The 22,384-nt window shown below is 33.7% G+C and overlaps 2 protein-coding genes across 2 annotated transcripts in view; both read right to left on the reverse strand.

The window, feature by feature from the left end:
* The window catches only part of LOC143079382 (sacsin-like), a 30,875-nt gene that overhangs the window by 2,719 nt on the left and 5,772 nt on the right, over positions 1 to 22,384 (reverse strand). The window contains exons 2-4 of the mRNA XM_076254670.1: positions 16,335 to 16,490; positions 15,526 to 15,630; positions 14,799 to 14,945 (exon numbers count right to left, since the gene is read on the reverse strand). Coding sequence (XP_076110785.1) covers positions 14,802 to 14,945; positions 15,526 to 15,630; positions 16,335 to 16,469 — 384 coding nt within the window. The 5' untranslated portion in view covers positions 16,470 to 16,490 and the 3' untranslated portion in view covers positions 14,799 to 14,801. The remainder of the gene's footprint in view (positions 1 to 14,798; positions 14,946 to 15,525; positions 15,631 to 16,334; positions 16,491 to 22,384) is intronic.
* On the reverse strand, positions 905 to 13,662 carry LOC143079381 (sacsin-like). The gene is made up of 3 exons (XM_076254669.1): positions 12,434 to 13,662; positions 6,108 to 12,052; positions 905 to 1,423 (listed from the first exon to the last, which is right to left on the reverse strand). Exons 1-3 carry the CDS (start codon positions 13,581 to 13,583, stop codon positions 1,145 to 1,147), a joined length of 7,374 nt encoding a protein of 2,457 aa, XP_076110784.1. The 5' UTR covers positions 13,584 to 13,662; the 3' UTR covers positions 905 to 1,144.

A 22,384-nucleotide genomic window follows, 5' to 3' on the forward strand; every position in this document is an offset into this window, starting at 1 on the left:
TTTTTATTGCTGGAAAAAGAGGGTGAACAAATTAAAAATAAACAGACTGAATCCTCTTTTTTTAATGCAGGATGTGCAATCACCCCTCCCCCCAGTATCCCTTTAATAATCGTAGTTCCTACAAGTCGACTTAAGATTTGTTATTACGTAAATAAATAGCTGAGAGTGCTCGGATCTCAACATTCTTTCTAAACATCTTTACGCATGTGGACTTTAATCTATAATTCATAGAGGTTTAAAGCAAATAGAAGAAACGCATTTTACCTCTTTGATCTATTTTTAGCCATGTCGGCCATGTTGGCTGGATCAGTAGTATCAGAGAAAGAAAAAAATAGAAAGAAACACATTTTGTATGAAGAAACTTAAAAAACAAAAAAAAACAATAAAAGTATTTACATTGTTCTTGTTTAAGAGGGGAGAACATCAAAATTATTTCTCACATAAATAATCGCATGATACAAGTATCTTTGATAAATGTGACTTTGACCGCTTTTATTCTTTTTGGCTCGAAAATACATCTTTTTTAAAAATATTTATCATCTGTTCAAAAATTTATTGTTCTAACATCGAAATAAAAACTGAGCCTAATATGCACATATTGTAAACATTGAGTTATGTTGTTCAATAACAAGCGAATAAGTAAAATAACAACCTGATGCGTGTAAATAAAAACAAACAAAGAAAGAAATAAAACTTTTTCGCAGTCAACAAAATCTTTGAGCACAAATATCTCCATGCAACAGAACTTTTGTAAAACAATATTGTAGTATAATTAATCAACAATAGCTTATATTTGCCTACTACCGGTAATCAACTATTGTAACATCTTGGTTTGTGATAGAAATGTACTCGGAAAAAAGTTATGATATGAACTGTAATAATTTTAAAGGAACTGAACGACCTAAATGTATTATTATAGTTGTTAATTTCTGTGTCATTTTTGTCTCTTGTGGAGAGTTGTCTCATTGGAAAATGAAAAATAATATGCATTTTCATTATTGCGGTCACTAAATAAAATATCTTAATATTAGGCATACATGTACAATGTCATATAAATAACGCAAAGCTGAAATGGCAATGGAGCATATTGTTACCCTGGGAAAACATTGATGATCGAGGCGAAGCTAAATATTTGATTTACAGCTCAAAGACTGTTAATGTATTTTGTTTGTACTTCATTGATTAATTGTTCGGTGAGTTCTAAAGCTTGTTGTGCATCCTCCTTTTCATATAAATCTGCTGGTAAAGCACGATACATAGGATATCTCATCTTCTCAATGCTTCCAATTGTGCTTTCAAGTAGACTAGCTGTGTGAAGTAATTCTGTATCTTCTTCCGGTATATGCGCTGTCAGACGATGGACACGTTGAACCTCATCAGCATTTACGGTATACATTGCTCCCTTTAATGCCTTTTCTGATGCCTGTAAAAAGATGATTGTCTTAGAGCAGTTGAAAGCATTCTTCTGTTCAATAGAAAATAAAAATGAAAACAATTACGGAATCTAAAGAAAAGCCGTGATTCAAATGATACAGAATTTGAAATAGAACACATGACCTTTCGCACTCGAGGCTAGCACACTATCACAAGACTACAGATGCGATTCGATAGTCTAAAGAAAAAGACGTATGCTCCATTGAGAAAGCTTTAAACCATAAAATCATATTACAATTTAGTTTTAAAAAAGTGTGTACAATTCACTGCATATAAAATGCATGGTTGTTTACAAACTTATTGAGACTTTGAGACTGAAATTTAATTAGAGAACTTTAATTTCCTGGGTTCAAATCATAACCTTGTAGTTTACTGTTTCAAGGTATGGATTATGGCATGGTATTGGTTGCAGAAATTCGATATTTTTCATTTAAATGCAATATTTTTTATTCAATTGGTATAATCGTTTTTTTTATTTATATGCAATAATTGCATTATGGGAATTTTTTTGACGTCTTAAGGTCAAATTTGCAACAACGTTTGTGATTGGTCGATAATTGTTTGGATTTCTCCCCTTTCTTTCTAAAATGGGTGACCAATAATTAAAAAAACGCTTCAGAATATCGCCCCTCTAACTAAATCTGGCGTTCATGCACTGGCAATTAATGCCAATAATGGCCATGCAGGTAGAGCAAAAAATGCGCGTGACAAGTAATATAATAATTAACGTTGCAGGAGGGCAAACATGAAAAAAAAGAATAAAAAGCCTTCCAGGACGTTATAATTATTTGAACTAAGCCACCTCTTTTTATACTACATGAAGAAAAAAAATCACCTAATTACAACACCAGAACCAGAGACCCCGTGACAAGTAGAGACTTAATAAGCTGTTATACTCCGGAACTAGTTATTTAATAAAGACAATTCAGGATAAATTGGAACCAGTTACTAACCCATGTTATAACAATATTCCTATGACATGCATAAGACTTCACTGTATGAGGCGTGAACTTCATATTTAATACTATCTATAATATGTGCTCTAATATAGATATAGGAAGATGTGGTGTCATGTATTATGCCGCAAATCATTTTACATTTAGGATTCGTTGCTGAGCTTTTTTTACTGTTCTCATCTCCGAATCCTTTAAATAGACTTTTTTTCAAGCCCCTCAGTAGTTCAATAATTACTATCATAAATATGTCATTGCTTAAATAAGTATGCACAGCATATTTCAAAACATAATTATCTTCAGGACTTTTAAACCTTGATGATTTACTTTTCAATACTGCATTGGGAAAGGGGGGGGGGGGTATACCAGTTTATTTTGTGATACAGTATATAATATAATTAGGTATCCAACAAATTATATGATTGTACGTTTAGCTATTGTCTAGACCCGTACAAAATGTATATAATAAGACACATATAATAGGGGCGGATAAAAATTCTCGGTGTCTTAGGGATGGGAGGGGGAGGTTCAAATTTAGATATTTGTATACAGATGTATATATGCGAGTATTGGCAGTAATGGTTATGATGTGTGTGTGAGGGGAGGGTTTCAGATCAAAGATCGTTTCTATAATTCTATATCTTTTAGTTTTTACCATTTCACTCTATTCTTTATCCTGTGATCTCTATTATATTTGCCCTAAATATGCGTGACATATTTGCCAGCTGACATAAGGCAAACAAAAATCAATCACCTTATTCTGTATATTTCATCATTTATTTATTATGTTATCTATAGGTTTGGTACCGCCTCTTATCTATTTTTTTGTTTATATATTTGATAATGCCATTTTTTTTGGAAAAAAAGGTAGGGGCAATTAAGGCGTTTTTAAAAACGCGGTCGGGTTTTTTTTTCTTCGGAAGTGAGCCAGAAGAAGTCTATTTCTGGTTTTTTTTTTTTTGGCATTTGAAAGATCTTCTGGCTCTCTTTTACCTCTTCTTTTTTGATAGGTTATTAAGACGACAGAGGCACATAATAAACATGGCGTCGTTTAGTCTAAATGAAATTAATAAATTTATGAATGCAGATATATTATAATGTGAGCTGTTTTATAAACTTTTTTTTTATGGTATGATAGTAAGACGATAAGCTGGATAAATATAAGAACTACACGGACAATAACTGTTAAGGGACAATTATTTGATATTCTAGGGAAGGGTTTTTGATTGATTAGTGTTTAACGCTACTTTCAACACTATTGGGCTATTCCGTGGTGGTCAGTTTAAATTTATAAATGAAGGATGGGGAAGGGAAGCTTACGAAAGGGCATTATTATTCATTTCAATCTGTCGCTTATCATGCCTATTTTTCAGCTCTTACCAGGCAACCATATTCATATATGAAATCCTTTTGTCCCCCACCCGAACAAATAAATAAATATAAAATGGCTCTTATTCAACACAAGTTTAAATTGATTGATTGTATGTTGCTAATTGTAACACCCAGTGACAAATATTTCATGCTTGTTCATGAAAACACGAGTGTAGAAGTCAGGTATATAATATAAAAACGAAGAGATGGAATGTGATTGCAAATAAGGCAACTATCCACCGGAGTTCAAATATGAAATGGATGTAAGCAATTATAGACAATCGTAAGGCCTTCAACAATGACAAAAACCTGATACTGTAAAGTCGTCTATAAAAGGCCCGACATGAAAATGTAGACAATTCAAATTAAAAAACTAACAGCCTAATTATACATAACAAAACAATTTACAAAATATCAAATATGAGTCGAGACATGAACCAACGACAACCACTAAACTACAGGCTCCTGACCTTGGACAGGCACATAAAGAATATCGCAGGGTTGATATAGAAACGAAGATGTGGTATGATTGCAAATGAGACAACTCTCCACAAGAGACCAAATTACACAGAAATCAACAGCTATAAGTCACCGTACGACCTTCGACAATAAGCTAAGCATGCATCGCTATAATAGGCCCCGAAATCACAAATGTCACGTAAAACAATTCAATCGAGAAAACTAACGGCCGAATTAATGTACAAAAAATGAACGAACACAAATATGTATAACAAAGCAACAAACGACAACCACTGAATTACAGGCTCCTGACTTGGGACAAGCACATACATACAGAATGTGGTGGGGTTAAACATGTTAGCGGGATCCCAAATCCTCTCCTTAATCTGGGACAGCGGTGTAACAGTACAACAACTTGATTGTGAGCACTCAATCCATCCCGAATCTGGGACAGTAATGTAACAGTACAGTAAAACAGCAACCTGTACAATCAGTTGCAATTAGATTAACTGAAAAGATCGAAACGAGACACACACAAAAAACTAATTTTAAGACAATAGAAAAAGCACCGACATAAGAGTATTTGCAATTACTGAAAATTTGCTCAAAGCTAATAACAACTAGAACTGAAATAAATCTTGTTCTTCCAGATTGAGTTATCAAACAGTACACAACGCGTGGCAATGGATTAAAAAAAAAAAAAAACAGTCTGAGAAACGTCTAGTTTACGTTGTATATAGATATAACAAGATGTGGTATGAGTGCCGGTGAGACAACTCTTCATCCAAGTCAAAATTTGTAAATGTAAACCATAATGATTACAGATCAAAGTACGGTCTTCAACACGGAGCCTTGGCTCAAACCGAACAGAAAGCTATAAAGGACCCAAAAAATTACTGATGTAAAACCATTTAAAGTCTAATCTATTTATAAAAAAAGAGGTAAACTTGCATATATCATGATCTATATACAATGGAAGTTTTTGAAAAGTGGCCCGAACGTTGTGACCATATTTTTGCAATAGAAAAACAAGTTGGTATTCAAGATTTTAATCAAACAGCCAGTGCAGGACTCGCACGAACGCCAGATTATTAAGTTAGAGGGGCGATATTCTGAAGCGTTTTTTAATTATTGGTCACCGGGCCATGTTTAGAAAGAAAGGGGATAAATCCAAACAATTATCGACCAATCACAAACGTTGTTGCAAATTTGACCTTAAGACGTCAAAAAAATTCCCATAATGCAATTATTGCATATAAATAAAAAAAACTATTATACCAATTGAATAAAAAATATTGCATGCAAATGATTTTGTATACCAATTGAATAAAAAATATTGCGTTTGAATAAAAAAATTATACCATTTGAATGAAAAAATTATAACATTTGAATAAAAAATATTGCATTTAAATGAAAAAATATACCATTTAAATGAAAAATTATACCATTTAAATGAAAAATTATACCATTTAAATAAAAAAATATTGCATCTAAATGAAAAAATATACCATTCAAATTTAAAAATATTGCATTTAAATGAAGAAATATACCAATTAAATATAAAATTTTGCATTTAAATGAAAAATATCGAATTTTTGCAACCAATACCATGCCATAATGGATAATTGCGGTATCCGTATGATTCTAAGTAAACGTTTTTCTGTAAATTTTAAGTTCATAAAATTGACGTTTTTTTTACTTATGCTAAGGTTGCAACTGTCATAAGACACTTGTACGAGTTTGTGTGTCATGTTAAGGTTGTTTTGTTTTTTGCGGGTCTTCGAACGTTTAATGAATTTGGCCTTTAAAATTTAACATAAAAACATTATTCAAGAACCATGTGTTTGTGCTATGGGAAAACTCTACTTCACTTTTAAAAAATAATAGTACCTGCTGACAAATAATACATATCCAGTTGTAGCCTTTAGACAGCGCCTCATCAATCGTTTTTTTTGTCAACTTTGCTACTTCCAAGTCGTATTTTGCTTGTTGAAGCCAACGTTTCCCTTCATCAGGTTGTGGATTTGGCTGTTGGTTCATTCTAAACCTCATAGCAGCACTTAAAGTCAAATCGCTTCTATGACTGTATTCGTCGTCATTCAAATGGAGAGTTTCAGAGTTTATTTCTGACATTTCTTTTATCATAAATAGTTCTGACATACGCATATTTCTAGGTGATGAACTACCAACATTTAGAATATATTCCGCATTTTGTTCGTCTGATAAAATAACATCTAAAACTACTCCGTATTTATAGCGCTGTGTATTTTTCCAATCGCTATAAATTACAAAACTCTTCAGTGGTACTACAGACTCCAGTGGAACTAAAAATTCAGTAAGTTCTTTTGGAACAAGTGAGCCTGGAAGAGGAACAAAGGAAATAATTCCAGTTTCATCCATTGGTGGTATACCGATATCGTCCAGGCGTTTTGAAAATTCCAATGGATTGAGGTCAATTTTTGATAATATTTTCAAAATTTGATCCTTTTCAATGTTACCATTCCATAGCGGTTCAATTGCAGAGGCTAACTCCAGATCATATAATGAGAGCCATTTGACTGCATCTACATCGAAAGATGTAAAATACAGAATATTATTTTTCTTATCTAGGTAACACCGTTTTGAAACTTCCGTTTCCTTTAACCTTCTAGTATTCAGACTTAATACAGTTTGCAATTGTTTTACAGTGCAGATTTGAATTGTTTTTAAATTTGATTCGATGACTAGAAGTGAACTTTCTCCCATTTGCCTATTTCTGGACGATGCTTTGTACTTTGCAAGACGCAAAATTCCAGTCATAAAGTGTTCGCTGGTTATATAATCCTTAAGCTTATCTGCAATATCGCTATTTAGGAATACTTCATCAGTGGAAATAACTTCTTCATGAATGGAAGTACTTGCAAAGATAGGTCGCAACTTTTCTGGGAGTTTCCTAAATATTTCCTCTATCTGACTTTTACTGAGAGAAAATATTGTCAAGTCCGCCATCAGGTTGAGAGTTCCGTTCTTCATTATCCTTTGTCTTTCGTCATCTCTAGTTTCCAGAAATATCTCTGAAGATGGAACCAAACGATAATCTGTTGTCATTAAAATCAGATCATCGATATCAATCTGACTTTCATTGATATCAGTCTGACTTTCATCGATATCAATCCGACTTTCATCGCTTTCAGTCTGCCTTTCATCGCTATCATTCCGACTTTCATCGCTTTCAGTCTGACTTTCATCGCTTTCAGTCTGACTTTCATCGACACCTATCTGACTTTCATCAACCATTGTTGTTTGAAGCATCTGAACAAGACCTTTGATCGCTTTCTCCACCTGTTCAATTTGCTCGATATTTAATCTTCCTTTACCAAAGTCCTTATAAAAATTCGACAATACTTTAGCGTGTGTTTTAACTGTTGGTGTATCTGTCATTCCAAGTAAACGAAATAATTTGTAGAATGGTGCATATTCCTCTGGTGCTTGAATAAGATATGGAACTATTTCACTTCCACTTGATAAATTTTTCACGATGTTGTCAGCTCTAACAAACGTTTTGTGTTTCGTAACATGGACAAGTGGTACACTTGACAATGTTTTGGTGATCTCAGACTCATCTTCTAAATTATCACAAAAGTACTCATATATATCTTTCTTAATTCTTTTAATTAACTCATTTTGATCGATGTTCCATGAGAGACTGAGAGAAGCGCAGATATTTTCTGTGTGTTGAAGAACACTTATTATACATGGTGCTTGCTCTACATGCAGTGCACTAATTGGTTCACCACTCATAGCATAGTATGGTAAAGTTGGACGAACTGTCCAAACTATATGAAATCGGTTGGCCGACAGGATCCCCTCAAATCTCATTAAAGTATCTCCTGCTATTCCTGCTTGTATTGCTGTATACTCCTCGCCTATTTTCTGAGGTAAAATAAAAGATATTGTTCGTATTTCTTTAATAAAGCTCTCAACAACAGTTTTATTGTTTTTTGGGTTATGAATAAATTTGAAAATATCTTCGACTATTGTTTTCGACTTTAAAATCTTTGTCTCATAGCTTAAATTGGATGCAGCTATCTTGACCATTCTTTTGGCAAACTCAAGTAGTATTTCCTTCGATCTCTTCGTTTTCATTCCTGCTTCTTTAAGTAGCTTATACCACTTTTTATCGTTGAATGGAGTTGGTGGAAATTCTGACTCTTCGCAAAATTGTTTGAATAGTTTATTACTTCTATCAAAGAATTCTGAAGCACTTTTCAGCTTATTATTTTGAGGAATAAATTTAACTATACTCAGTTGTTCTTTGATATTACTGCTGTCATACAACATTTTATCTAGTATATATTCCAAATGAACCATGAGATTTGGTGTTTTCAGTTTGTGAATATGTGGCAAGATCAACAAAGCGTATAGATCTGATATTGAATGTACCATTGCATTGTGGGATGGAGCACTGAGTTTTAAAGCTCCATAAAGTCTATTAGCATCTGGATTGTATTTTAGGACGTTTACCTTTATGAAGTTGAACAAATCATGCAAGCCTTGCACAGGCATGTCAGCATCTACTACTGTTACAACAATATTTGGATGAACTAAATGTGTTATGTCATCGTCTATGGTTTCAAAAATACTGAGTTTTCTTATATCTCTTATGCGGTCTTTGGACAGGATGCCAGTGTTTTGCCCAAAATAACTAAGTATAACTGCGCATTCCTCAGAGGTTAACTGAATACTTCGATGAGTTATCCAGTATTGTAAACAATCAAATGTTTTATTTGCATCTGTGTAAGTTGCAAGTAAAGACAAACTTCCTTTCAGACCAGGTTTTATTAAAGATTTTGGAATTTGCAATTTCTTTATAACCTTTGTAAAACCTTTGTCTCTCTCGAATGTTTTCTCATCTAATACACAGTATCCTTTTTCTAGTGGAACGAGAAATGTTTGTGTTCCAAAGAGGGCTGGAATTAAACACCAATTGTGTAACGAGTCTGGAATTTCCATATCCTCGTTTTCGTCTTGAACATGGTGAAGGGACTTAAAGAATGACCAAAATGTTTCTATCCATTTGTCTTCCACTGGAGCTTCTTTTTGATCCCAATCAATAATACTTGCGCTTTTGAGTCTGGCCTTGTCTTGAGATCTTTTTAAAAGTCTAGCAAAATTCTCTAAATCTAATTTTTTAAATAAATCAGAAGATTTACATTCCTTTGTGTATTTTGTAAGAGATGGTACCAAGCTTCTATGAACAAATCTTCCCTCCATACCAAGCAGTAGGTCTTCAAATTCAGATAAAAAGAATTCATTCCTGAGTTGTATGGGATGAACTAAACCATCATCTGTCATCAAAAGCGGAAGACCTACGATATCTTTCCAATTAAGTGCCTTCAGAAGGAAATCCAGGCAAAGTTCTATATCATCAATTGGTATGACTTTAACTGCTATTTTCCATTCACTACTACAAAGTGCATTAAATTTCTTTTTCAGAAACACACTTACAGATTTAGGTGAGATGTTTTCTTTACAAACGCATGCAAAGTCAGACGATGATAAAGAAGTGTAAACATGGTGTCCCTTTCTACCATTCTGGTATCTACATGTTTTTGAAAAGCTTTTTTCGATATCTTGGGAACCACATGATAGTTTAATGCCCATGTTGACAAAGAACTTTCGTAATTTTCCTGCTTTATCCTGCACTGTATCATTAGTTGCACTATCTCGCCAGTCACTTCCGGTAATTTGAGAATCCAAATCGTCAAAGAATACATCATTAGACTCTTCCTCATATACCCATTTAATGTTTATATGATTGGACGATCCTTGATTATCTTGAACAATGAGTGAAGTGTATTCGGGACTTACAGGGAACAAACTTGCTCTTCGTGTCTTTATATTTAGATAGAAATAGAATAGCAATGCTTGCCAATACCTGTGTTGGGTATTATCAACAGGAAAGTGAGCCAAAAATGTTTCTAATTTGTCAAACTTATTGTCCTCGTAGTCTTGAAATAAAAATGACTTCAATTCTTCCATGCAACTCACATAAACATGAGACAAGTTTTCTTTTAATAGAATTGTATTCCATTGGTATCTGTTATCGTTTTGTTTCCTTGAGTGGCTAGATTCAAATAGTTGTTTTCTAGAAGAATCAAGCTCAAAATGGCCATTGATATGAACTGTGAGACCCGTTGTAGAAGGAAGTGGTAGCGTACTAAACACCCTGTATTTGGTTTTCGATCGTTTGTCCTCTATGATGTTTTCGGACGAGTCTGCAAGAAGAGCGACACCTCCAACTGGGAGACGTTTAATTTCATTTACAACGTTCCGTGTTGTTTGGTCAATATTTTGAAGGCCAATAGCTTGAACAACTAAGTATGTGTTGTAATGCTGATTTTCCTCGTTTATTGTCATGCGATATCGATATTCTTCAAACTCACTACACTGATAAGTGGATGAAGAATTGAGTAATTGTACATTTCTTCCTACCGAATCTTGGAATCTGGTTCTTGTATTAGCATCTGACTTTGTGAGGTCTATTTCAGCTTTCTTGATCACTTCCAAATTATCAGTATTTTCGTTTATTTGTGAAATTTTAATGCAGTTTACATTCATTAGAAAAATTAAACTGTCTACTATATTTTTTTGCATACATTCAATCAACTGTAACGTTTCTGTTTCAGGATCTGAATTTTCGTTAATCAGCAGTTCTGATGATGTCATCATAGAATGATTTCTAAGAGGAAACCGGAACCATGTACCAGTATCTGACGTCAGTACGTCGCCGATATGAGAACGATAAACCGATGAATACTTGTCTATGAGTTCATCCAAGTTCATTCTCATTCCAGGTTGGTCATAATGTGCATATGGAGCATATTTGCAATGAGGATCAAAAGCACAGAAAACCCCTCCTCCTGGGGAATCTGGTCCTTTTGTAATAAAGGATGGAACATCAGTTATATGGTAAACGGCGTTAAACCCGAACCCAAATTGTCCAGCCTTTGATTTGTCTCCACATTTTCCGCCAATTCCTAATTCTTGTATTCCTTTAATATCTGTTTCTGTGAAACAAGCATTGTTGAACACACAAAGTGCGGGTCCTAAAAGTGGTTTCCATCGTTCATCAAATATTTCGTCGTTGCTTTTGCTGTGTTGTCGCTTGTCGTACACAAAATGTACTTCGGTTGCTCCTGCGTCATCTGCATTTTGTAAAAGTTCATTTAGAAATGAATGATCAATTGGGTGGTCACGAAGTATCCCTTTTATCCGTGTTGTCAGGTCTTCTTTCTGCCCAAAAGAAGTGGCACTAGTAATTTCGGAATTCGGTAAATCCAAAGTGCGTTTAAACCCAAGAATTCTTTGAATCTTGTTTTGAAGATCGTTATTGTTCTTGCACAACTCAATCAACGAATCAAAAGTTGGAATCTTTATATAATTTCCTATAAGAAGATGTTCGCATGGTTGAAGTACATCGCATGGGTATGGTATCACCTCTACTCCGACGGACTCTAATATAGTCTGTATATTGCTAGCAATGTTAGGACATCCTTCGTAACTTGAAAACAAATATGATCTGTTCATAGTAAGTAAATGTGCAATAGTTTGAAAGTTGTTTGATTCTGGTTTTCTTCTTGGTATCAAGTGGATATCTTCAAATGGTTTCAAATCATGTGGATCAAACGAATTTATCAATTTCCATACTTGTGTTATCCAGTTTATGGTCAGTGGAGACTCTTCAATGATCTCAGCTACTCCGTCTGTGTCAAAAGGATAGCAGTGTTGCTTTATTACTGACTGTAACAACATGGGCAGATCATCCAAATGTAAACAACATAGTTGATATTTTTCTGAAACATAGGATAAAATTCCATTATGATATAAACATATTTTTTTTTTAGAAAAACGTCTATTTGTCCTACAAGAGTTCAATCATTAAACTTTATACACCACTAAAAAATCTAGCTGAAAATCAATAGCAAATTCCCATTGGTAAATATGATTAATTAAAAAATAACCAGGTTCCTGACTTTGAAAAGGCATTTAAACATTTTTTTTTATATCGACACTGTCCGTTTTAATTTTGATCAATAAATAACAAAAGAAACATTGAAAACCTTACATTTAAAGTCAATAATGAAAAGAACTCTATAAACATGATAAAACTGACAAAGCTTTTAAAAAAAAGGCGATAATTTTTCATTTTTATCTACTACATTTTGCATAATTACCAATGGCTGCAATTTCTTTCAAACTTTGATAGGCTGAATCAGAAAGGCCATCAGTCTTGACAATTCTGTGTTCAAGTCCTGGGAATACTCTTCGCTGATCAGCTGATAATAGTAAAAGCTTTTCTTCGGGTTCGTCATCATACTCATATGAACGACAAAAACACACGTAATCTCCATTCTCTACAGGAATAAGTTTTATGCCCTCAATGTCTAAGGTGTGATCCTGCAAAATGTATTCAAGTAGGCATAATCTCATCTCTCCAGGATATGTTTCAGGTAGAATAGCATTTCTTAGAAAATTTACCATGAAGGCAGGAGTAATCATTGTTATTTCTGAACGGCATAATATCGATGGAATGTTTCCTCCTATTTTTATAACAGGTTGTTTATGATCAAGTAAATATGTTGTGACTCGAGTTTTAACTAATTCATTATTTGTTGGTGGATTTAATGCTACCTCTTTGGTGACCCAATGGTTATCTTTAAGTTCTGTGAAGAAAATAGGCAAGCTCAAAACCTCTTTATAAACAGATTCTGTATATGGTTTCCAGAATGTCTCTACTTCATCAATGTCTGGAATACAGTTGTAAACAGTGGCAACTGACTGTTCAGAATTACCATTCATATCACTGGTGGATATTAGATAATTGACTAATAATTTGTATGTACTCGGTATGAGTTGAAAAAGTTTTTCATTCCATAGTACAAATCTATCGGTTGAACGTTTGTCTGGAAATTTAAGCTCACGTCTATTCTGACTGATGGCAAACGGTCCTTGTACACATACGGGAAACCCAGTGATGCATGTGACTGGCAAAGGTAGGTAATTAAAAATTCGACCACCAACCATAGGTTTATCTTTGTTGTTTGCATAATGATATGCTAATGTTATGTTTGGTTTACAGTGTGGTCCTATATCAAATTCGTCTCTTTCATCATTAGACGTCCTATCGGGCTGATTAACAATCACCCATTTATCTGTCTGACAAGAAGTTTCTGCTGTTGTTAACTTAATCTCAATGTCTCTGATTAGACACTCATCAGGAGTATTTTCCAAAGGAATGGTATTTTCTGGAAAGTTTGTTTCTGATAAAAGCTGAGTTCGTTCAACTTCAAGATAGAGCTTAGTGGGGTCCTTCTGATTGTACATTTGTAGTTTTTGTAGATTATTAAGTAAAAGCAAAACAATCGACAGATCATCTGCAAAGTCGTTTAACAGTTGTTCTACTTTACTTTCTGAAAAAATATTTTTCGACAATTCACTTTCCTGCTTGCGAAATGGAAACCAAAACAAAGTTCCATCAAAAAAATTGTTTTGTATAGCCTCTTCTGTCAATCCGAATAATTCAAAACATGACTTAATGTGTTTTGAAGTTGATATAGTAGAAAAAAGGTTCCTTAGTTTGAAGTAGCCGCATGAATGATGACTAAATGGATCTATCAGCAAAACTGTACCTCCGCTTACTATTAGAGGGTGGTCTATTAGAAAAAATAATAACGAAATAAAAATGTTCAAAAAAAAGTATTCGACTCTGTGGTATGAATATAAGTCAAGAATGAAATGTTTTATCTATTTCAACAAGTAGCAAACTGTTAATTCATATTATTTTGGACACTGAGAACCTTGCAATGAACAAAATGATTTTTTTAAATAAGTCGCCCGTAATATTTTCTGAACATATATATATACAATGTATATGACGTTATAACACAATGATGTACCCTAATTTTGACATTTTTACCTTTCTGTTTGCTAACAGATTATTGTCAACTATAAATGAATTTAATGCGACTTCCATACAAGTGAGAGGTTTGGCTAACTATACAACCAGGTTTAATTCACAATTTCTACATAGAAAATGTCTGTACCAAATCAGGAATAAGACAATTGTTATCCATTCGTTGATGTGATTGAGCTTTTGATTTTGCATTTGGGTTGTGGATTTTTTGTTTTGGATTTTCTCGGAGTTCGATATGTTGTTATTTTACTTTTTAAGACTTGATTCAATTTTTATATTGAGACTGGAAATAGGGAATGTGTCAAAAAGATATCAACCCGACCAAAGAGCAGTAAACAGACGACGCGAGGCCACCAATGGATCTTCAACACAGCTAGAAAATCACACACCAGGATTCGTGCTTCAGCTATCCCCTAGTTCAGTGATAACAGACGTCATATTAAACTTGTAATGTTTTTTCACTGAGCAGAGCTAAATCTGTTAAGAAAGTAGATTAACTGAAATAATGTATACCTGTCAGATGAAACATGGATTAACGATTCTGTCAGATGAAACATGGATTAACGAATCTGTCAGATGAAAAAATAAATGTTTGTACCTTTCAAAAGCAACATAGATTTGTGTACCTGTCAGATGAAAAATGGATTTGAATCCTTGTCCATATTTCCCAATTTTGTTTTCCTCCGTCTCCTTGTGACTAATACACACTGATCTAATATTTTTCCAATCCACTTCATTGAAAGGGCATCATTGTAAACACATACGCCTGGAGACTGAAAAATAAGGTGTATAAAAAGTTTAAAAAAAAAAACACAATATTAAAGAACCTTAAACTTGCCAGCGGAATGGGTTAAAAAGTTGGTCGACCATGATGGGACACTTTAGAATTCAAAAATGTGATAGACGTTCAGTAGTCGATAGGAGCTTTTTTTTTTTAAATCACTTTAAAAATGCTCTATCGAGGTAAAGCTCACTTTGCGGACAGCATACATCTATTTCCTTTCTATGAGTGTAATATGAAGGCATTTCTCTCTCAAATAATACAAAAATTCTGATATCATTCAAATATCAGTGAATCAAAGCGTTATTCTTAATTTTTTAACTTGAAAGTTTGTATTTACATTGAAATGAATGTTATGAAAAACAAATGCGTGATTTTATCGGGACCTACATGTAGTTATTTCAAACACCATATATACATGTTTTGTAGCATATTTTGAATTTGCATTGAACTACATCAAATAAAAATCAACCTGTGATTGTGTCGGAAACTACCTGTGAAAGTCGGGCACAAGTCTCATCAACCAAAAATCAGATACATGCATATAATATCTTTAAAACAAACAAAAATACCTGAAAATACTTTTCGAATTCAGGCGGGGATGAAGTAGATGTTTCTGGTATAAACAAAATCTTCATCAATGTGGCTTCAGCATCTTCTGCATTCTGCACTAGTTCCTGAAATCAGGTTAACAGAATAGAAAAATAACATGCCAATCAAAATCAATAGTAAAATCTAGGCAAAACAATGAAGAAATATGGGGTTCTTTAATACGAAAAATGATTCATCGTAGACATTAGATTAAAATCAAATCAAAAATAAATTTAAATTGATTTTTTTTGCCCTTGCGTTGTCAATGTTGTCATAATAGAAAAACAAAAGAATATAGAGTATCCATCCATGCATGACACAAAACAATTTTGTTATATGAGTTTGAATATCCCGTGTGTTACAAGTTGTGTACCTTTCGCTTCTCTTTTATAGAGAATAATCTTAAAACATTGTCTAAAAAACTTACGAATACAGAAATGAGCCCCATTCACCCAGGAGTATAGTAATTGTGTTTAATCTCAAATGGTGTTGTTTTAAGTGATGCATTTGGAAAGAAATAAAAAGAAATTAGTTTGTCCCTGAAATTTAATTATCGTAGATTCTTTTGAAAACACGAGCTACCACAATCAGTGGTAAATCTTTGCTTCCATAAAAAGGTTAACAAAGGAAACTTTCGAACTCCATGCAAAAGGATAGATTGTCTTGATATCTTTTGGTTTTGTATTCCTGAAATTATTCCGAAAGCTAAATGACAAACAATATGAAAAAAAATGGTTGTACAGAATTATGAAGACATAAAATGAATTACATCTTTAAAGATTTAGCTTACGTGAAATATTTGAGCATCTTTTGGGTACTCTCTTAGAATGTTCTGTAAAAGTTTTAGTAATGGTGGTTGATCCATTGTAACCCATGTCCCTCCTTGTTTTGTTTCCTGGTCGTCCATGCTGGTCATGGAAGCCATGCTGGGTTTTATCCTAACAATCTGAAATTATAAGTAGGTAAACATTAAAAAAGCATATTAAGTTCTAATACATTTTCATGTCCTTCAAAAATATCGTTATTGCTTGATGTGTGTGGAAGGTAAGGTTTAAAGTTATAACGTGTATGTCCTTCTCATAAACCCTATTCAATCCTTCTGTTTGTACATTCTTGCAGTCGAAAGCAATGTTGAATAGTTGTGAATAATGTATAATTTTATACAGCTACTATCTGAATATACATTTTAAAGCTCGACTTTATTACTTGCGATTGTATATCCTTTTTTCATAATCCTATAGCAAAATCCCAGTTTCTATAAATCGGATGTATAATGCAAATTGCACAAATCAATCAAAATATAAATGTAAGCACTCAGTTTGCATTATAATCTGGATGCCTCCGTATTCTCAACTCGTTATTAAAGTTGTCTGTACTAATGGTAGATGTTGTATAGATAAATTTAAACGTGAAGTGAAACCCTGTGGCATGTAACTTATAAGAAGGTTCCGTATATGTTTCTTGAGAGTATCACACCAGTTTCATTTGGACCTCTTATGTAGAGACTTATTTTGGTCTCATAAAACATCTCAAATTTTAAGGATTTCCTGATAAAAAAAAAACTATTCAACTTGCTGTCCACTGCAAGAATGTACACACTATTCTTTCAATTCAAAAGCAAACAAAAATTCAGCAACAATCTTTGGGTTATCAGTCAGTGGTATTAAGAGTTAACGTTTTGCTTTTCTTTATTTAAAGAAAGCAACGTGTTTCACATATCACTTAATGTCAAAATTCTTACTCAAAATGACAACGCATATTTCACAATTGCTTAAAATCTAACGCACAATAATTTCACAGCCGCTTTCAGCTGACATAATTCAGTGGCGGATTATCGAGAACTTTTCATAAGGGGGGAGGCCGCTCCAGTCATGCTTCAGTGATTCAATATATATATAATCAACCACATTTTTCCAACGAATAGCTGCGAGGAGGGGGGCACTAGCCTCCCCCTGGAACAGCCTATGCATTATACCGGTATTCGAAAAATACAAGCAAATGTCGTCGGTCTGACGGAATTGTTAGGCAGAACTGTAATGGTAGACTTCAATGAATTTGCCAGAAAACTTAGATGTCGTTTTCATTTTGGCAATACAGAAATTCGGGGAATGCATCCGTTCCGACAGAAATCATTTTATGAACCAACACCTGCTTGCTTTGAACTTGAAAATTATCTAGATCTAACAAAGTTTGAATTATCTAATCTTGATTTCCGAAATAACTACTACAATTTCACTAAAGAACAACAGCTTTGATTACGATCTTTGAAAAATATGCAGGATATTATTTTCTCTAAGAGCGACAAGGGAGGCGCAATTGTAATATCTAAAAAGACACACTACATTAAAGAAGGATTAAGGCAGTTAAACTCTATCCATTACACGGAGATACAAGAACCTAATCTATTACTGATTAAAAATAATATACAAACACAAATCAGCAAGATGTTTGACAATGGTGAGATTGATGGGATAACTCTTGATGTTCTCCGTGGCTCATCGAAAGAGGGACCCAGATTGGGTCGTTTTTTTCTCCTTCCTGAACTTCACAAAATAAGTGAACTTGTTATTCAAGGGATAAAAAAACAAACGATGACAGTAAATGAATTACCCCCATGCAGACCAATTATTTCTCAATGTAACTCTGTCACCGAAAGGGTTAGCAAATTTATTGATTACTTTTTGATACCTATAGTTAAAAGACAGAACAGTCACATTAGAGATAGTGGGAATTTCATAAATAAAATAGAAAATTTAAGGCCTGATCGGGATTGCCTCTTAGTTTCTTTTGACTGCACCAGCATGTATACAAACATGGAGTTCAATGAACTCATTCATTCAGTTGGACGGGCTTATAACAGTGCAGTAAAAGAAGATTATCCGATAAAATTACCTAGCTGTTAAACAATTAAATCGTTAGTAGCCACAGTGTTGAAAAACAATTATTTTGAATTTAATGACCGATACTTTGTACAGAAAATAGGCGCTAGTATGGGAAGTAAATGCAGCCCAGAAATTTGTGATATTAGAGCATTCGAAGTTATCAATGAAATTATTGAAAAATATAAGTATAAAAATAAGATCTTATTTTACAGAAGGTATAGAGATGATGCGTTTATAATAGCTCATTCGTCAGGAGAAGCGGTTGAGGAGTTTTTTTAAAATAGAAAATGATCATCACCCTTTATTAAAGTTTACTTATGAAATTTCAAACGAAGAAATTATTTTTCTCGATACAGTCGTACATAAAGGGTTGAGGTTCAGGAACACCGGTATCCTTGATATAAAGAGCTACACCAAACCTACTAATACGTTTCAATATTTAGATAGGACGTCTATGCATAACCCAACAGTCTTCTCTGGATTTATAAAAGGGGAAGCTATTCGCCACCACCGAAACAACAGCAACACGCAATATTTAAAAGATACACTTTGTAAATTCAAAGGCCATCTTAAGCAATGGGGATATAAGGACCATGAAATACTTCGTAACTGTGAATCGGCTCTCAATATCGAACGACCAGAGTTACGCCGCTTTAAACAAGAATCTGACAAGTAGATACCACTAGTATTTGACTGTAACTAAATATCACTTCTTGTTAGGAAATATAAATAAAGCTTTACGAAAACATTATAAAAAACTAGTTCGCAGTGCGAAATGTAGGGAGCTATTTCCAAAACCACCAATGGTGGCATATAGTAGACATCGGAACTTAAAAGAAATACTGACTAGATCGGTAGTCAAAGCTTAGTACAATATGAAGGATTGGGTCAGGTCCCCTGATGAAGCACCCACCCTTCATATGAGCCACGGAATATTATAGAGTTTGTCCTATTCTGTACTGCAGAAACACGATGTGTTGGGTCCTGGAGAATAGGAAAACGTGGCTGATAGGTACTTCCAAACATTCAACACGAACAAGTTAATTAATAAGAAGAATTCAAATGTGTGTATTGTGTATTTCCACCTACACGCACGTGAATTATAGAAGTAAGCATGCTAAAAGAGATGATTTTACATTTCCTATCGTTTATTATCCATTTTAAATGGTGACGTTCCTTTGTCACCATCTTATGGTATTTATATATCTCAACTTGTACGATTCGCTCGTGTATGTAACAACGTATTAGAATTTAGCGAGAGAAATTCATGTATTACTGAAAAATTATTACACCAGGGTTTTCGATATTACAAACTAGTCAAAACATTTACTAAATTTTATCATCGGTACAAGGACAGCATTCGTAAATATAACTCAACATGCAGACATCTTATACGTTCAAGTATTTCACATCCAATCTTTTATGGAAATATTCTTTACAAAGAACAAAAATGTCAGTATTCACCTCAAAAGCTAACAAAAAATAGTTACGATACTGTTGTCAGGTCATTAAAGATTGCATATGTCGGCATTAATATTGATTCACTTATAGAGTCTTTGCATCGGAATTAAACAGATTTATTCTAAAACTAGTTGTTTGCATGATACGGGTTATGTTCTTCTCATATATTTATGATTGTATAATACTAAACTCCTAACGGGAGGGATTGTGCTTGGTATTCATATGAGGAAGACATAATGTTTCAATCAGTTTAATTGAGGTCTGGAGCTGGTATATCAGTAATTTCTAGTAATCCTTTGTTTACTTATGTATTATTGTCATTTTGTTTAGTTTCTTTTGTTACCTATTCTGACATCGGACTCGGTTCTCTCTTAAACGGAGTTTTACTGTGCGTATTGTTGTGTGTTTGTTATTTATACATTTGCTAGAGGTCTAGGGGAGGGTTGAGATCCCAAAAACATGTTTGGAACCGCTGCATTTTGCGCCTGTCTCAAGTCAGGAGCCTCTGGCCTCTGTAAGTCTTGTATGATTTTTAATTTTAGTTTCTTGTGTATAATTGGGAGTTTAGTATGACGTCCTTTATCACAGAACTATTAAACATATTTGTTTAGTGGCAAGCTGAAGGACTTTAGTTTAAACTTACTTTATTTTCTTAAATGTGCAATAGGGATGAGACACACATTAGGACTACTCCGGCTGTGGGAGTTTCTCGCTGTATTGAAGACCCATTCGTGGCCTTCGGCTGTTGTCTGCTCTATGGTCGGGTTGTTGTCTCTTTAACACATTCTCCATTTCCATTTTCAATTGTATGGTGTTGTGACCTGTCTTATTTGTAAACAGCTGTATATGTACATGTATATAGGTGGTTTTTTTTTTCTTTCTCCAAGCACTTGTATTTGAAAAGTAAGCAAGGACTTGGCGGATAAAGGTTGCTCAGGTAGGGTGACCTCTTATTTGCAGACAGCTATCGGAATGAAATCTTCACTTAGTTTTTATATTGACTTTCGACCAAACAGAATTCTTCCAATAAATAAAAAATTAACAGCAATAACTGTCCGGCTCTAGATTTAGATATGTCAGTATTACACCAGAAATTCTACACAAAAGGCATGATTTCACTTTTGATATTTTTTTCTTTTTTGGACGGTGATTTGGCAACGTCTTACGTTAGCTATGCTCGTGTCTTGGTGACGTTATTGATTTCAAAGAGAGTAATCTATGTATACATGTAACTATTAAATTCTTACGGTGTATATGTCGTGTACAAGTGACGATTTTTTACAGGTTATAACATGTATAAAAGTTTTGTACATGTTATAATGTGTACAAGGCAAAAATACAAGTTATAACATGTACAAAAGTGCCACATGTACAAAATATTGCTTAAAAATTGGTTTAACTTGTACAAAATTGGAAAATAAAAATATGTTTCTATTATGCAAGTGCATAGCCAGTATATATTTTACAATGAAATCTTTGACATGTCGAGGGAACAAAAAATTATTCCTCTGCAAAAGAAATCCTGTTTTCAAAAGAGAGGATAGAAATTTTGATAAGGAGTGTTAAGCAAGCAAAAGATGCAGGTACAACTTCTGACAAAGAAAGAACCTTTCTGAAGCAGTAAGAGATATTGACAGCTGGAATCCTAGAAAACATAATATCTTATGAAAGGTACATTTCAGTATGTTAAAAGTACCTTAAAGTTTTCAAAATTCTGGGTTCTTATGAAGGATTCATTTCTGTTCAAATTATAGAATACTTAATGTTTGCAGTTTGATCAAATTTCACAGTCACTTCGCTGTACTGTAGTACATAAAAATGACGTTCGACTCATGCGATGATCTATTTAATCATCCAAAAATTATTGCTGCATTAGTTTAGCATACTCGTCATTTATGCATTAGGTCTAAAATATTAATAGAGCAGATTCAATAATTTCATAGCTATTTAAATCTAAACTTGGTGCCATTAAAACTATACACTCTCTCCAGCCTTTATACAGAGTATGCACAGGAGATATTGCTTTCAGTTTTGCATGTAACAAAAAGAGAGGGAGGTGTATAATTCAAAACATTTGGGCATTGTTCTTAGAAATTTCAGTGAAACCAATTGTCTACTTTAGGAAATGTATGCTATTATTAAAACAGTCACACTGCTGAAGGCCATGGTGGGCTGCATTTAACATACAAGGACCTGAAAACGCACTAAGCCAACATAAGCCGTGAAGCTTTCTGAAACTCTGTGAACACTGTGCTCAAAAGAAAAACACGTTTGCAGAGGATTTTTAAAACAAATATTATTGAGGTTAATGACATGTCATTAACCTCAAAAATAATTTTTCAGAAAGCTTCACGGCTTATGTGAAATTTCAACATGTACAACATTTTTGTACATGTTATTACCTGTACAAAATCGCAACTTGTACACGACATACATATATTTATGTTTCCTCCTATAGATTTATGGAGATATGATTGGTTAAAGGACTACATGTGGT

The sequence above is a fragment of the Mytilus galloprovincialis genome, chromosome 6, assembly GCF_965363235.1.
Source record: "Mytilus galloprovincialis chromosome 6, xbMytGall1.hap1.1, whole genome shotgun sequence".
Taxonomy (NCBI): Eukaryota; Metazoa; Mollusca; class Bivalvia; order Mytilida; family Mytilidae; genus Mytilus; species Mytilus galloprovincialis.

Excerpts from the sequence above, each read along its gene's own strand:
- LOC143079381 (XM_076254669.1), bottom strand. The coding sequence starts at position 13,583 with ATGTACAATCAGAAGGACCCCACTAAGCTCTATCTTGAAGTTGAACGA. Across the intron at positions 12,053-12,433 it reads GAAAGAAATTGCAGCCATTG|AAAAATATCAACTATGTTGT; the intron begins GTAATTATGCAA and ends CCTATGTTTCAG. Across the intron at positions 1,424-6,107 it reads TATGTATTATTTGTCAGCAG|GCATCAGAAAAGGCATTAAA; the intron begins GTACTATTATTT and ends ATCTTTTTACAG.